General features: G+C 46.5%; 1 protein-coding gene across 4 annotated transcripts in view; it reads right to left on the bottom strand.

The window, feature by feature from the left end:
- The window catches only part of PTK7 (protein tyrosine kinase 7 (inactive)), an 85,807-nt gene that overhangs the window by 44,159 nt on the left and 25,856 nt on the right, over window positions 1–15,792 (bottom strand). Inside the window, exon 1 of one of the 4 annotated variants that reach the window (XM_034962116.3) lies at window positions 1,216–1,373. The exons of the other annotated variants lie outside the window; for them this stretch is intronic. Within the exon in view, the coding sequence (XP_034818007.3) occupies window positions 1,216–1,279 (64 nt within the window). The 5' untranslated portion in view covers window positions 1,280–1,373. Of the gene's footprint in view, window positions 1–1,215; window positions 1,374–15,792 lie in introns of those variants that run through there. 4 annotated transcript variants of the gene reach the window in all.

Raw genomic sequence — 15,792 nt, 5'->3', positions numbered from 1 at the left:
CTTTTGTTTTTTTTTTTTGAACAGAGTTTTGCTCTTTTGCCCAGGCTGGAGTGCAATGGCATGATCTCGGCTCACTGCAACCTCCACCTCCCAGGTTCAAGCACCTCTCCTGCCTCAGCCTCCTGAGTAGCTAGGATTACAGGCACCCGTCACCATGCCTGGCTAATTTTTTGTATTTTTAGTAGAGACGGGGTTTCACCATTTTGGCTGGTCTCGAACTCCTGATCTCAGGTGATCTGCCCACCTTGGCCTCCCAAAGTGCTCTGCCTCCTGCCTGGCGGACAGACTGGGACTGGCGTGACCCACCACGCCCGACCTAGAGGACACATTTCTGATCCAGAGAACTCTCAACACCATCAGCCTCATTTTATAGACAAGGAAATCGGAGTCAAGGATGCCCCAGTAAATGGCAGGCTCAGGAGCTGCCCCTGGATCTGTCTGGCTCCCAAGTCTGCCTTCTTTCTGTGATGCCACACTGGCTGCTTCTCATTTCACTCATTAATTCCCTGTTACCCACATTCCCTCCACAACCAATCTATTGTGTTTCACATGAGTCCTTTTGTTTGCATGTGCTCTTGTAAAATGCAATTGGTGTTCCACGGGCAGGTATTTCTTACTCATGTGAACGGTCCTGCAAGATCTCTCACCTGCTTCCTACTCGTTGTTCATACTCAGCACTATGTTTTGAGGATCCTTCTCTGTGGCCTTCTCCTACATCCTGCTCTTCTCCCCAGTAGATTCATGTATTGGGCTTTTCTGGGGGAGAAGCAAATGAATGCTCTTTTAAACAGGTGGCGGAACAGAGCTGTCCATAGTTGAAGTCTACGGTGGGCATGGTGGCTCACGCCTGATTGTAATCCCAGCACTTTGGGAGGCCGAAGTGGGCAGATCACCTCAGTTCAGGAGCTTGAGACCAGCCTGGGCAACACGGTGAAACCCCGTCTCTATTAAAAATACAAAAATTAGCCAGGTGTACTGTCGGGCACCTATAATCCCAGCTACTCGGGAGGCTGAAGCACGAGAATCGCTTGAACCCAGGAGATGGAGGTTGCAGTGAGTCGAGGTCGCACCACTGCACTCCAGCCTGGGCGATACAGCGAAACTGAGTCTCAAAAAATAAATAAACAAATACATAAAAATAAAAACATAGTTGAAGTCTACAGCCTCTCCTCTGCATGCCCCAGCACCCAGCCCTAGCCTCTATCACCTACTCACCCTTGTCTGTTTCCACCACTCCTCTGGGTATCCTCAGAACCTGGTCACATGTACATGTATCCATATGCGCGTGCGCGCGCGCGCACACACACACACACACACACACACACACACACACACACACACACAACCAGCTTTTCCTGGCCTTCTTCCTCCTCCACTCAAGCCCAAAAATTCACTAGAGGCTGGACCTCGGCTGGTTTCAAAGGGATAAGAGAAAGAATCAGTCTCATACTTTTATATTTAGAAGCGTTCTGCAAACCACTTCCCGGAGCAGACAAGAGTGGGGAATGTGAGGAAATCACTTTGCTATGTTGTGATGTGGAACGCACGAGCCGCCCAGGGCCTGTGGCAGCAGGCTGCGGGGACATGACGCAATGTTAGCACATGTGCAGGAGGCGAACATGCCCCTGGACAGCCTGGCCATCCCTTCTCACGGCTGGCCAGCTGGCCGGGAGCAAAGCCACAGACCCTCTCTCAAAGGCCCCTCTTGCGACCCTTCCTTTGGGGAACACAGTGTCTCCACCTATCTAGGCAGCAGCTGTTTCTGGAAACCAACCCTTCTTTCTGGGGAGGGGTCTTACAAGGGGGTTGCTCCACTCAGGCCTATAAGACTAGACTTTAGGCCCAACCTGGGATACAAACAAAGAGAAGGCTCCAGACTGAGGGAGGGGGCTGGAGGGTGCTTAGAAGAGCCACGAGCTTGGAGGGGCAAGGGTACACTCCTGGACCCAGGCCCATGGGAGAGGGGCATGGGAGCAGGATTTTGCACAGGGCCCACTGCCCCCTTCTTTTTTTTTTTTTTTTTTGAGATGGAGTCTCGCTCTGTCACCCAGTTTGGAGTGCAGTGGCGCGATCTTGGCTCACTGCAACCTCCGCCTCCTGGGCTCAAGCGATTCTCCCATCTCAGCCTCCCGAGTAGCTGATACCTGCCACAGTGCCAGGCTAATTTTTGTATTTTTAGTACAAACAGGGTTTTTCCATGTTGGCCATGGCTGGTCTTGAACTTCTGACCTCAAGCAATCCGCCCATCTCGGCCTCCCAAAGTGCTGGGATTATAGGTGTGAGCCACCCCGCCCAGCCCCCACTGCCCCTTTCTGAAGGCAGATCTCCTCCTGCCATCAAAAGCTCTCCTCGGGGCTGCGGCTGGGAAAATGCTGAGATAACAATGCACCGGAGACAAGGGGAACAGATCTTGCAGGAGCCATCAACTGCAGCCATGGTTGTTGCTCAAATATTACTCACAGGTACTGGAGCCAGCCCAGTGTTATTAGGTGAGCCCTGGGGGCACAGGGGGATGAGGACATGCCACCTGCTTGGCTACAGTCAAACCATCAGATCTTCCCAGATACTTCCTAGTCTCCTTACAAACTCCATTTTACTGCTTAAAATATAAACTTCCTAATAAGTTTATATTTTAAATATTAATGCATATTTTAATGCATTAATTTTATTTAATCTCTTAACTACATTACTAATGATTGTTCCTTTATTTTTAAGGAAAATAACCAAAAAAGAGTCATGCTTTAAAAAAAATCAGCTGTTTAGAAAAAGCATTCTGGCTAAAGATAGCAAAATAAGTATTTTAATCTTCTAATCAATAACAATAGATGAAAAAAACAAACTGATGAATAAAGGACAGAAACAACTCCCTGTAAAGTTATTTTTTTGTAAAGTTTTTTTTTTTTTTTTTTGAGACAAAGTCTAGCTCTTGTTGCCCAGGCTGGAGTGCAATGGCAAGATCTCGGCTCACCGCAACCTCCGCCTTCCAGGTTCAAGCGACTCTCCTGCTTCAGCCTCCTAAGTAGCTGGGATTACAGGCACGTGCCACCATGCCCCGCTAATTTTTTTGTATTTTTAGTAGAGACAGGGTTTCACCATGTTGGCCAGGCTGGTCTCGAACTCCTGACCTCAGGCAATCCGCCTGCCTAGACCTCCCAAAGAAGTTATTTTTAAAAGCACCAAAATCTTGCAACTCATCACCAGATGCCAAAAGCTTAAGGACAGCCCACTTCAGAGGGAAACATAAAGCATAAAGCACACGCGGACGGCTGAGAAAAGGGCTCCTAGGGGTGGCTGATGCAATTGCTGAACTGAATAGCCAAAAAAATGACAAAAAACCTCAAGTTTATTTCATGCCTACTCCCTTGATCTTTCAGTCAGGGTCTGGAAGGCACCGAGATCTGGCTTCACTCAAGTCTGGAACTGGCTGTGCCCCCATTCCAGGGGGTACCTCTTACGGACCTCCAAAGTCACACACAGACAGAGACAGACAGGAGAGAGACAGAGGGAGAAACAGAGGGAGACAGGGAGATGAGATAAGGGAACAGAAGAAATTGAGAGAGACAGAGAAGGGGAGACTGACAGAGAGAGAGAGAGACAGACAGACAGACAGACAGACAATGTGAGACCCAGGCCCTGGCAGACAGATGGAGGTGGTGAGAGATCAACATGCAGAGACACAGACAGAGAGAAACTGAGAGACAAAGATCAAGTAACATAGAATCATAGAGAGACAGAGACAAAGGGACAAGAAACAGCACGCACATGTGACACACGCACATGCATGCACACATGGAGCTCCCCATGCCTGCAGGGCAGGTCCCAGCCCATTTACCCCAGCTGCCCCTGGCAGGTCTGTCCTGTGTTTCTAGCAGGGGGACCCTGCCCACCCCCTCCCACCACCCGCCCCAGCAGCCCTGGGGCCGCAGGGACTCCAAACTGAGTCCCCGGCCACAGGCCCCGGGGCTGCTCAGGGTAACACTAGATTCTGAAGGTTACAGCTTGTCTGTTGGTGGAAGGCCGGAGGGAGTTAAAGAGAGGGGCGGAGGCTCTATATATACACCAGATTCAGACCATTTATAATGGAGAGCCCTCAAATTAGAGGCTCCTGGTAAATAATTCACCAGGAAGAATACAGTACCTTCCCTGGGCTCATCCATTATTCATCAAGATAAATGCGCCGTACTGTTAAACTTCCTGACATCTAAAATGGTCTGAGCCATTAGGCCAGGAGTGAGACAACAGCAGAGCAATTTCCATCCAACTTTTCCAGAACCCCTGACCCAGCACTCCTGCTACTTTTGGAGCTTAAGTTGCTGCTCCTTAAGCAAGGGCAAAGCACTTGGCTTCCAGAAAGGGCCAGGCCCGGGCTCTGACTGTGAGATCCCAAAGGCAGGCATATACCCCCAGCTCCCAAGAGCCTAGGGCCAGAAGGAAACAACCGTGCCCAGAAAAGTCTTAGGTAAAACCCTTGTGTTCACCAGACCCCAGAAGGAAAAGGGAAAAGGAAAACACTTTTTTTTTTTGAGATGGAGTACCGCTCTGTCACCCAGGCTGGAGTGCAGTGGTGCGATCTTGGCTCACTGCAACCTCTGCCTCCTGGGCTCAAGTGATTCTCCTGCCTCAGGCTCCCCAGTAGCTAGGACTACAGCTATGTGCCACCATACCTGGCTAATTTTTGTATTTTTAGTAGAGACGGGGTTTCACCATGTTGGCTAGGCTCGAACTCAAACTCCTGGCCTCAAACGATCCACTCGCCTCGACCTCCCCAAGTGCTGGGATTACAGGTGTGAGCCACCACACCTGGCATAGGAAAATACCTTGTTTGTATCTGTCTAAGGGCAATACTGTTCCGAAGAGTATCAAAGAAGAGCACTTTGGGAGGCTGAGATGGGAGGAGCTCAGGAATTCAAGACCAGCCTAAGCAGCACAGCAAAACGCTGACTCTAAAAGAAAAAAAAAATTAGCTGTGTGCAGTGGCACGTGCCTATAGTCCCAGCTACCTGGGAGGCTGAGGCGAGAGGATCACATAGGCCCAGGAATTCAATATTATAGTGAGCTATGATTGTGCCACTGCACTGCAGCCTGGGTGACAGACCATGACCCCATCTCTTAAAAAAAAAAAAAAGGCTCAAAGAATTTGACTTTGATGCCAGCCACCAAAGGCAGAAAGACCTACATCCTAGACTTGGCTCTGAGCAAGTCATCTTGTTGTCTAGGCCTTGGTTTTCCCAAATCTAAAATGGGGCCGGGTGCAGTGGCTCACACCTGTAATCCCAGCACTTTGGGAGGCTGAGGTGGGCAGATCACCTGAAGTCAGGAGTTTGAGACCAGCCTGGCCAACATGGTGAAACCCCATCTCTACTAAAAATACAAAAATTAGCCAGGTGTGGTGGTAAGGGAACAGAAGAAATTGAGAGAGGCAGAGAAGGGGAGACTGAAAGACACAGAGAGACAGACAGATAGACAATGTGAGACCCGGGCCCTGGCAGACAGATGGAGGAGGTAAGAAATCAACACGCAGAGACACAGACAGAGAGACACTCCCAAGTAGTCCCAGCTACTTGGGATGCTGAGGCAAGAGAATCACTTGAACCTGGGAGGCGGAGGTTGCAGTGAGCCAAGATCACGCCACTGCACCCCAGCCTGGGTGACAGAGGGAGACTACGTCTCTAAATAAATAAATAAATAAATAAAACTGGCTAGCAGCAACACCTGCTCTCTATCCTGCAGGGCCTCTACAAGGATGAAATGCCTCTGGAAAGTTTACAAAACATGTAACTGTAAGGTGCTGGCATACAGTGTAGATGCAGGGTGGCGATGAGGTTAAAAGTTCAGAGACTGGAGTCAGACTACCTGTATTCAAATACACTCCCTCATTTACCAAGAGTATGACCTTGGACAAGCTGTTTATCCTTTCCATGCCTTCATTTTTGTATCTATAAAATGGTGCTAATAGGCCAGGTGCAGTGGCTCACGCCTGTAATCCCAGCACTTTGGGAGGCCAAGGTGGGAGGACTGCTTGAGCTCTGGGGTTCAAGACCAGCCTGGGCAACACAGTAAGACCTCATCTCTACTAAATATTAAAAAAAAAAAAAAAAAAAAAAAAGAATTAGCTGGGCATGGTGGTATGCACCCGTGGTCCCAGCTACTCAGGAGACTGAGGTGGGAGGATCACTTGAGACCAGGAGATCAGATTGAGGCTGCAGTGAGCAATGATCATGCCACTGCATCCCAGCCTGTGTGACAGAGTGAGACCTGTCTCAAAATAAATAAAATAAAAGATGCAAGTAACAGTACTGGCCTCATAGGCTTGTTGCAAAAAGAAAATTCACATGGTAACAGAGGTAGCAGTGTGAAACAGTGCCTGGCACATAGGAAGTATTATGTGAGTTTGGACTCTTAGCCATTATTTATTGTCATCATTATATTCAGGATTTTTTCATTTTTTAGAACCTGCACTCCATCACAACCATCCCTAAGCCAGCACTGGCCTTTGTCGGCATTCCTCTACACAGACCATTTGGAGATGCTAAGTGCCTGCTTGATTTCCCTCATCCAATCTCTGCTGTAGTGGTTCTCTCTGAACAGACACCCTGAGGTCTGAAGCTCTGTCCCTCAGCTGCCTGATGCTCCACCTGATCACTAAATACAGGTACGTGGGACTCCACAGTTCAAGAGGTGCCACCCTGTGCTGGTGAAGTTCAGAGGGGTAGCTACTGATTGCTGGCAGCTTTGCATTCTGTCTACCTTGGGCACCTCCAGACAATGCTCTGCTTGCATTCCTAACAGGGGTGCAGATTAGCAGTTGCTTATCATTTCATTTACTTCCCCCAGAAGCTGTTCAAAACAGAAGTACCTTCAGCATGAACCAAAATCAGAGTGAGCCTATCTGGGTGAAAATGGACCCAGTCATCTTGGTATGAAGCAGGCCTCTGGCCTCAAGGAACACAAACAGTTATTAGGTGAAGAGAACACAGTAATGTTCATGCACCAATGAATGCCTAGAGATCACTATTAGACTTCAGCTTTCCGATCCTAGGAGGCCCCGCCAACAGAGGCCTGGAAAGTCTATGCTATCTAAAGGAGAATGCCTGACTACGTAAGATACAAGGTAGAAATGACCGTCAGCAGCAATGACAAGTCAGACAAATGACTTTAAGTAAATGACAGAAGAGGGGTTGCTGGCCTTGATATATGAAAAGTAACAAATCATTCATAAAAACTGCTAAAATTCGGCCAGGCACAGTGGGTCACACCTGTAATCCCAGCACTTTGGGAGGCCGAGGCGGGCGGATCACCTGAGGACAGGAGTTCAAAACCAGCCTAACACGGTGAAACCCTGTCTCTAATAAAAATACAAAAAAATTAGCCAGGCAAGGTGGCGCATGCCTGTAATCCCAGCTACTCGGGAGGCTGAGGCAAGAGAATTGCTTGAACCCAGAGGCGGAGGTTGCAGTGAGCCAAGATTGCGCCACTGTACTCCAGCCTGGGCACTAAGAGCAAAATTCCATCTCAAAAACAAAAACAAAAACAAAACAGCAACAACAACAACAACAAAAAACCTGCTAAAATTCTAATAGAAACATGGTCAAGACAATATGAAGAGTTCTCAAAACAAACATAAATGATTAATAAATATAGGAAAATACTCCAGGCCAGGCATGGTGGCTTACACCTGTAATCCCAGCACTTTGGAAAGCTGAGGCGGGCAGATCACGAGGTCAAGAGTTCGAGACCAGCCTGGCCAGCATGTATTTTGTATTCTAAACATACAAAAAATTAGCTGGGCATGGTGTTGCGCGCCTGTAATCCCAGCTACTCAGGAGACTGAGGCAGGAGAATCACTGGAACCTAGGAGACGGAGGTTGCTGTGAGCCAAAATCACGCCACTGCACTCTAGCCTGGGCGATACAGCGAGACTCTGTCTTAAAAAAAAAAAAAAGGCCGGGCATGGTGGCTCACGCCTGTAATCCCAGCACTTTGGGAGGCCGAGGCAGGCGGATCACGAGGTCAGGAAATCGAGATCATCCTGACTAACACGGTGAAACCCCGTCTCTACTAATAATACAAAAAATTAGCCGGGCGTGGTCGTGGGCGCCTGTAGTCCCAGCTACTCAGGAGGCTAAGCCAGGAGAATGGTGTGAACCCGGGAGGCAGAGTTTGCAGTGAGCTGAGATCACGCCACTGCACTCCTGCCTGGGTGACAGAGCAAGACTCTGTCTCAAAAAAAAAAAAAAGAAAATACTCCAATGCACTAGTAATCTAAGAAATGTAAATTAGAACGAGTTCTAGCCATCAAATGAAGGCCAAGATTTTAAAAATAACACTCAACGCTGGTAAGCATATGGAGAAAATAGTCCTTCTACTTTGCTGGAGGGAATATAAATTATAATAAATCCCTTCTGGAAAATGTTTGGTAATATTGTACTAATGTTCTAAAAAATTTATGTCCTTTCTCCTTGCAGAATTGGCTGATTCCAGTTCCAGGATAGGAAATGTACAAGAGAAGCCTAGAACTCCATCTTATCATACAAGGAAACAAGCAAAGACTAGCAGGGTCTCATCAAAAGGTCCAGGGGAAAAAAAAGATTCAAGGCCTGCTGGGTATGATGCCATGCTCCTATAGTCCCAGCTACTTGAGTGGCTCAGGTGGGAGGATTGCTTGAGCCCCGGAGTTCAAGTTCAGCTTGGACAACATAGCAAGACCCTATCTCTTTAAAAAAATAAAATAAATAAAAAGGTTCAGGCTCAGCTTGAAGAGGCTCCCATCAGCCAATGATAGGACCACTTAAGCATTCGTAAGGGTAAGAACCACATGGACTAAAACACATCAAATAGGTTTAAAATCCATAAGTGTACAGTGATGCTTAACACAAAACACTGAAAGTCTCTCACTGGCCACCTTTGAAGAATGTTAGAAAACCAATTCATTATTTTGAAAATCAGTAAAGAATCAAGCATTTATTTTTCCCTTTCTTGAACAGCTATATCTGTGGGTAACCAAACAGTTAATGAGGGGAGATTGGTGTTTATAGAAGTTTCCAGCTATTAAACAGAATACCATGATTTTACAACCCCCTAATGAAATAATGGATCTAGCAATGATTAGTGATGGCTTCTCATTCCAAACAGACAACCAGATATTGTACCTACTGAGGTACACATAAAGAAAAAACAAAATCAAATCTGAACTTGATGAAGCCTCTACATCTAACTCATTATTGAAAAGTTTAACAAGTCTGGGCACAGTGGCTCATGCCTGGAATCCCAGCACTTTGGGAGGCCGAGGCGGGTGGATCGCTTGAGGCCAGGAGTTCGAGACCAGCCTGGGCAACACGGTAAAACCCCGTCTCTACAAAAATATTACAGAAATTAGCCAGGCATGGTGGTATGCGCCTGTAGTCCCAGCTACTTGGGAGGCTGAGATGGGAGGATCATTTGAACCCAGGAGATGGAGGCTGCAGTGAGCTGTGCTCGTGCCACTACACTCCAGCCTGGAAAACAAACTGAGACCCTGTCTTTAAAGGAAAAAAAAAAGGTTGGCTGGGCGCGGTGGCTCATGCCTATAATCCCAGCACTTTGGGAAGCCAAGGCAGGAGGATCACCGGAGGTCAGGAGTTTGTGACCAGCCTGGACAGCATGGGGAAACCCCGTCTCTACTAAAAATACAAAAATTAGCCAGGCATGGTGGCAGGCGCCTGTAGTCCCAGCTACTCAGGAGGCTGAGGCAGGAGAATCGCTTGAACCTGGGAGGCGGAGGTTGCAGTGAGCCAAGATTGCACCATTGCACTCCAGCCTGGGCAACAAGGGCAAGATTGTCTCAAAAAAAAAAAAAAAAAAAAAAAAAAAGTTAAAGCAGCTTTCTGGAACAAATTTGGAAAACAAGACAGAAGTTAGATAACAATGTGCCACCAACTGAAATAATAATCGTGAACACACATTCTCTTTATCTTCTATTACTCCCGTAAATAACTGTTAAAAACCCTAATACCGCTATTTAACATTTCATGTGCTTACAACTCTGTCTTCCCCACTAGATTCTAAGCTTCCTGAGGACAGATGCAGATCTCGCACTTGGTCTCCTCTATGGCAGATGCCTCGCCCATGAGAGGTGCTCAGGAAATATCGGCCGATTTGTGGTGGTTTTACTGAGCCAGATAATTTGGTCGCATTATCCCAACATGATGTGGAACCAGCAGGGGTCAAAGCCCAATATGGGATCCTGGTAGGCAATTATATTAATTATCATTATTAATTCAACAATCATTTACTTAGAGCCTACCATGTGCCAAGTACTTCATAAGACACTGGGGACAGAGAGAGAAACACACAATTACTGCCTTTAAGTGTCTCAGTTTAGTAGGAGAGTCAGGCAAGTAAACATATAATTAAAGTAACAGCTACCACTTACTGACCACTTACTATTACTGTTCCAAACATTTAACCATATTAACTTGTTATAATGCTAATGCCCATCTGGTAGGGTAGGTACTATGATCCCCATTATGCAGCTAAGGAAACGAGACAAAGAAAGGTAAAGCAATTTGCTAAACATCACACAGCTGATGAGTAACAAATGCCGGCTTCAAATCTCAGGTCTTCCGGCCTGAGGAAAGTCTATCATAACGTGTAGGCTTTGCTGTATTATCACACAGGATGATGGGTGGGTGCAAAGGGCACACAAGAGAAGCATCTAAGTCAGAGTCAGGGGATTAAAAAGTCAGGGAGTCCAGGCGAGGTGGCTCACACCTGTAATCCCAGCACTTTGGGAGGTCGAGGATGGCAGATCACCTTGAGGTCAGGAGTTCGAGGCCAGTCCGGCCCACAAGGTGAAAATCCGCCTCTACTAAAAATACAAAAATTAGCCAGGCATGGTGGTGCACACCTATAGTCCCAGCTACTCGGGAGTCTGAGGCAGGAGAATCGCTTTAACCTGGGAGGCGGAGCTTGCAGTGAGCCGAGATGGCGCCACTGCACTCCAGCCTGGGTGACAGAGCAAGACTCTGTCTCAAAAAAAAAAAAAGTCAGGGAAGAGGCTGGGCATGGTGGCTCACATCTGTAATCCCAGCACTTTGGGAGGCCAAGGTGAGGAGAGCACTTGAGGTCAGGAGTTCAAGACAAGCCTGGCCAACATGGTAAAACCCCGTCTGTACTAAAAATACAAAAAATTAGCCGGGTGTCACACCTGTAATCCCAGTTACTCGGGAGGCCAAGGTTGCCGTGAGTCGAGATCACACCACTGCACTACAGCCTGGGTGACAGAGCAAGACTCTGTCTCAAAAAAAAAAAAAAAAAAAAGTCAGGGAGGAATGTTGGAAGGATCTTCAACATAAGGTTTTATGAAGGAAAGGGGCGGGTGTGGTGGCTCATGCCTGCTATAATCTCAGCACTTTGAGCATTCTGGGAGGTCAAGGTGGAGAGATCACTTGAGGCCAGGAGTTCGAGACCAGCCTGGGCAACACAGTAAGACCCCATTATCTAGGCATGGTGGTGCAAGCCTGTAGTCCCAGCCACCTGGGAGGCTGCGACAGGAGGATCCCTTGAGTCCAGGAGGTCAAGGCTGCAGTGAGCTGTGATTGTGCCAGGGCACTCCAGCCTAGGTAATCGAGCAAGACCCTGTCTCAAAAAACAAACAAACAAAAACAAAAAAAGGAACGGGACTTGGCAAATACAGCAAGTCAGAAGCACAAAGACCAGGCATGATCAGAGAACTCTGAGTAATTCAGGATGCTCAGGGTTAAAAGGATGAGGAGAAGGAAGCCCACCAAGAGGCCATTAGAACTCCACTTTGGGGCAAGCAGGCAAAGGAGGTGAAATGCAAACCCACCCTGCTCAGGCTGTCCCCCAACAACAACAAAAAATCACAACCACAATGAGTCCCTGTTTCCAAGGAGGTGGTTGCTAGGGTAGGAAATGGACTGAAGAAGCTCTTTGTCATGGAGAGAATGGCAGGCGCAGTCACAGAAGGCACGGCTACGGGATAATGCCATACCTGCTCTATCAGTTTCCCAGGGCTGCCATAACAAATTACCACAACTGGGTGGCTTAAAATAACAGAAATTTATCCTCTCACACCTCTGGAGGCCAGAGTGCAAAATCAAAGTGTTGGTGAGGTTGGTTCCTTCTGGAGGGCACAGAGGGAGAGTCTGTTCCACGCCTCTGTCCTTGCTCCTGGTGGCTGTCAGCAATCCCTGGTGCTCCTTGGCTTGTAGCCGCATCACTCCAACCTCAGCCTTCGCTATCACAAGCCGTCTTCCTGTGGTGTACTTCTGTCTCTGGGCCTCTTCTCTTCACATGGGGCGCCACCAGTCATACAGGATTCGTCATTCACCTTAATGAATTGATCTTACCTTGATTATATCTACAGAGACCCTAATTCCAAATAAAGTCATATTCACAGGTACTGAGGCTTAGGACTTCAACATATATTTTGGGAGGACACAATTCACCCTCTAATATCTGCTATTCTGCAAGTTGCTTTTTTTTTTTTTGCTATACAGTTAACCACAGATGTCTTTCCATGTCTGTTCATATAATTCTACCTCATTCACTTCAACCACTGTGTGTTATTTCACTGTATCAATTACCCATAACCTATTTATCCAATACCCTAATAATGGGCATTCAGATGGTTTTCCTTTTTTTTTTTTTTGCCATTTTTTGCCATTATGAAGAATATTCTTATTCTCTGTACAGGCATCTATGCACACTGATAATGAGAGGGTTTCTGTAGGATGACTTCTAAAGAGAATGGAAACAAAGAGAATATAATTTCAAGCTTTTGATAAATGACATCCAGCATTATCTCCAGAGAAGTTTAAAAAAAAAAAAAAAAGGCTGGGCTTGGTGGCTCACGCCTATAATCCCAGCACTTTGGGAGGCTGGGGCGGGTGGATCACAAGGTCAGGCGATCGAGACCATCCTGGCTAACACGGTGAAACACCGTCTGTACTAAAAATACAAAAATTAGCTGGGCATGGTGGCGGGCACCTGTAATCCCAGCTACTCAAGAGGCTGAGGCAGGAGAATGGCATGAACCCGGGAGGCGGAGATTGCAGTGAGTGGAGATCACGCCACTGCACTCCAGCCTGGGCGACAGAGCGAGACTCCGTCTCAAAAAAAAAAAAAAAGTTGTGCTAATTTATGCTTTCTTAACCAACACTGATGCTTAATATCTTTGTCAACCTGAGAGACATAAAATAATACTTTGTGGCTGGGTATGGAGGCTGACACCTGTAATCCCAGCACTCTGGGAGGCTGAGGTGAGCGGATCACTTCAGGTCAGGAGTTCAAGACCAGCCTGGGCCAACATGGTTTTCACCATGTTGTATTTTGTATTTTCTCTACTAAAAATACAAAAATTAGCTAGGCGTGGTGGCATGTGCCTGTAATCCCAGCTTCTCAGGAGGCTGAGGCAGGAGAATTCCTCCCTCCCGGGGGGCAGAGGTTACAATGGGCCCAGCTCACACCATTGTACTCCAGCCTGGGCGACAGAGCAAGAATCCATCTCATAAATAAATAAATAATTTTAAAAAAATACTTTGTTTTAATTAGCATTGTTTCTTCTTAAGAAAATAAAGCAATTTTTCATTTTTAACTGGTTAGCTAAATTTCTCCCCCACCCTCAACCAAGATTTCAATTTAAATTGGTACTTGGGGAACAGAGAATATGAGATATTTTATTGCCCTAAATTTCTTATTGTCCATTTTATGTTCAACTTTGTTGCCTTATTTTCCTTACTGTTACCTTATTATTATTTTGTAATTAATAAGATCAGAAATATAAGATCTGATTTTCTGTATTACATGTGGCACTCACCCTCCCTCCTCCAGAATAGTCATTAAATTACTGAATGACTTATATGTGCCAGGCACTGCTCTAAGTACTAAGAATACAGCAGTGAACAAGACAGTGAAGGTTCCTGTTCCTAATCGTTACTTCACCGAAGAAGAAAAAGTGTTTGCACATGATTTGAGAAAACAGATGGGAGTGAGATTTTCACCCCGGGTGCAGACTTGCCTCAAAATTAATTTAAATACTGTCCTATTTTGATCCATTTGAGAGCCTTCTAGGGAAAATCTACTCTGTTCTCCAGGTGTCCTAGAAGGATTCACCAAAGGAACAGTGTGGTTAGTGAAGGTGGGAGCAGGAATAGTTGCCAGACAGCTGTGCCCCTTCCCTGGAGGGAAGGGTCATGCCCCCAGGCACCCAGTGCCTTCAAAGGTTAAGGCTGTGAGTTCAGAGAACAAAGGAAGTTTTAAGGAAGAACAACTCCTCCCCACTCCAGGTAAAGGGGGATGTAACTGAAGCATCACTCCCAGCCTCACTCCACCTCCTTCCATCAGCCCCAAGGTGGGGGGATGTCTGATTGGGCATATTTGACTCCGATCCTTCCTCCTTTCACTTGGGAGTGGGGGGTCTGCTCCACCTGCAGGGAGCACACATTTTTTATAGGTGGCTACACACACACACACACACACACACACACACACACACACACCTGTAATACTCCAGCACTGCTATGACAAGGGAGTAAGTCTGCCTAATTCAAGGATGAATAAGACATTTATCCACTTCAGATTAAAGCCTTGTTGCTTGCTCAACCTAGCCTTTAAAACAAATAAAAGTGATACTCTGATCTCCATCGTCCAATCCCTGGTCTGTCTGTTTTTCTCCCTCTCTTTCACCCCCTTCGACTGGTTTTAAACTCAGAAGGGAGAAGGGTATTTACTGATGCTGCAATACAGTTTCCATTATAATGGTTTATGCCTGAGCATTTTGTTTTTATTTTTATTGATTCTGTGAATGGATAAATGTTCCTGTTGTATTTTCTAAATGGTTACTTGCTGATAAGCGGCAAACCTTCTGGGTTTTGTGTAGGTTTTGTATTCGCCCAAATGACTCAGTTCTCTCACTGATTGTAGTAGTTTTTCAGTTGATAATTGGGTTTCCCATGTAAAAAAGGTACCTCTGCAAAAAACACGAACTTTATTTAGACTTTCAGTCTTTTTTTTTCCTGTAAGTGACAGGGTCTTGCTTAGTTGTCCAGGCTGCAATCCTCCCACCTCAGCCTCCCAACTAGCTGGGACTATGGGTACACGCCACCTGGCTATATTCTTTCTTATAGCATTATTTCAGCTAAAATAATAATAAATAGTAGTGACTTTATTATTTTAATTTAGTGACTTCATTTTAATGCAAATAGCATTGTATTTCATTTTTAAGTATAATGATGGCTATGTTTGTTTTTTTAATCAGAAATGGATGTTAATTTATATCTAGTGTCATTTTTGCCTCTATTGAGAGACTTGTGTGACACCTGTGCGGTTGGTTTTTTTTTTTTTTTTTTTTGGTGGGGTAGGGGGAACAAAGTCTTGCTCTGTTGCCCAGGCTGGAATGCAGTGATAGGATCTCAATGCACTACAACCTCCACTTCCTGGGTTTAAGCAATTCTCCTGCCCCAGTCTCCCAAGTAGCTGGTATTACAGGGGCCCGCCAACACAAACGGCTAATTTTTTTTTTCTTTGAGACAGAGTCTTGTTCTGTTGCCCAAGCTGGAGTGCAGTGGCACGGCCTTGGCTCACTGCAACCTCCATCTCCCGGGTTCAAGCAATTCTCCTGTCTAAGCCTCCCAAGTAGCTGGGACTACAGGCGCCCGCCACCACGCCCAGCTAATTTTTGTATTTTTAGTAGAGACGGGGTTTCACTGTATTGGTCGGGCTGGTCTCAAACTCCTGACCTCAGGTGATCCGCCCACCTCGGCCTCCCAAAGTGCTGGGATTACAGGCATG

Source organism: Pan paniscus, chromosome 5 (assembly GCF_029289425.2).
Source record: "Pan paniscus chromosome 5, NHGRI_mPanPan1-v2.0_pri, whole genome shotgun sequence".
NCBI lineage: Eukaryota > Metazoa > Chordata > Mammalia > Primates > Hominidae > Pan > Pan paniscus.
The sequence above is the reverse complement of the archived record's forward strand: the minus strand, read 5'-3'. Positions and strand labels throughout refer to the sequence as shown.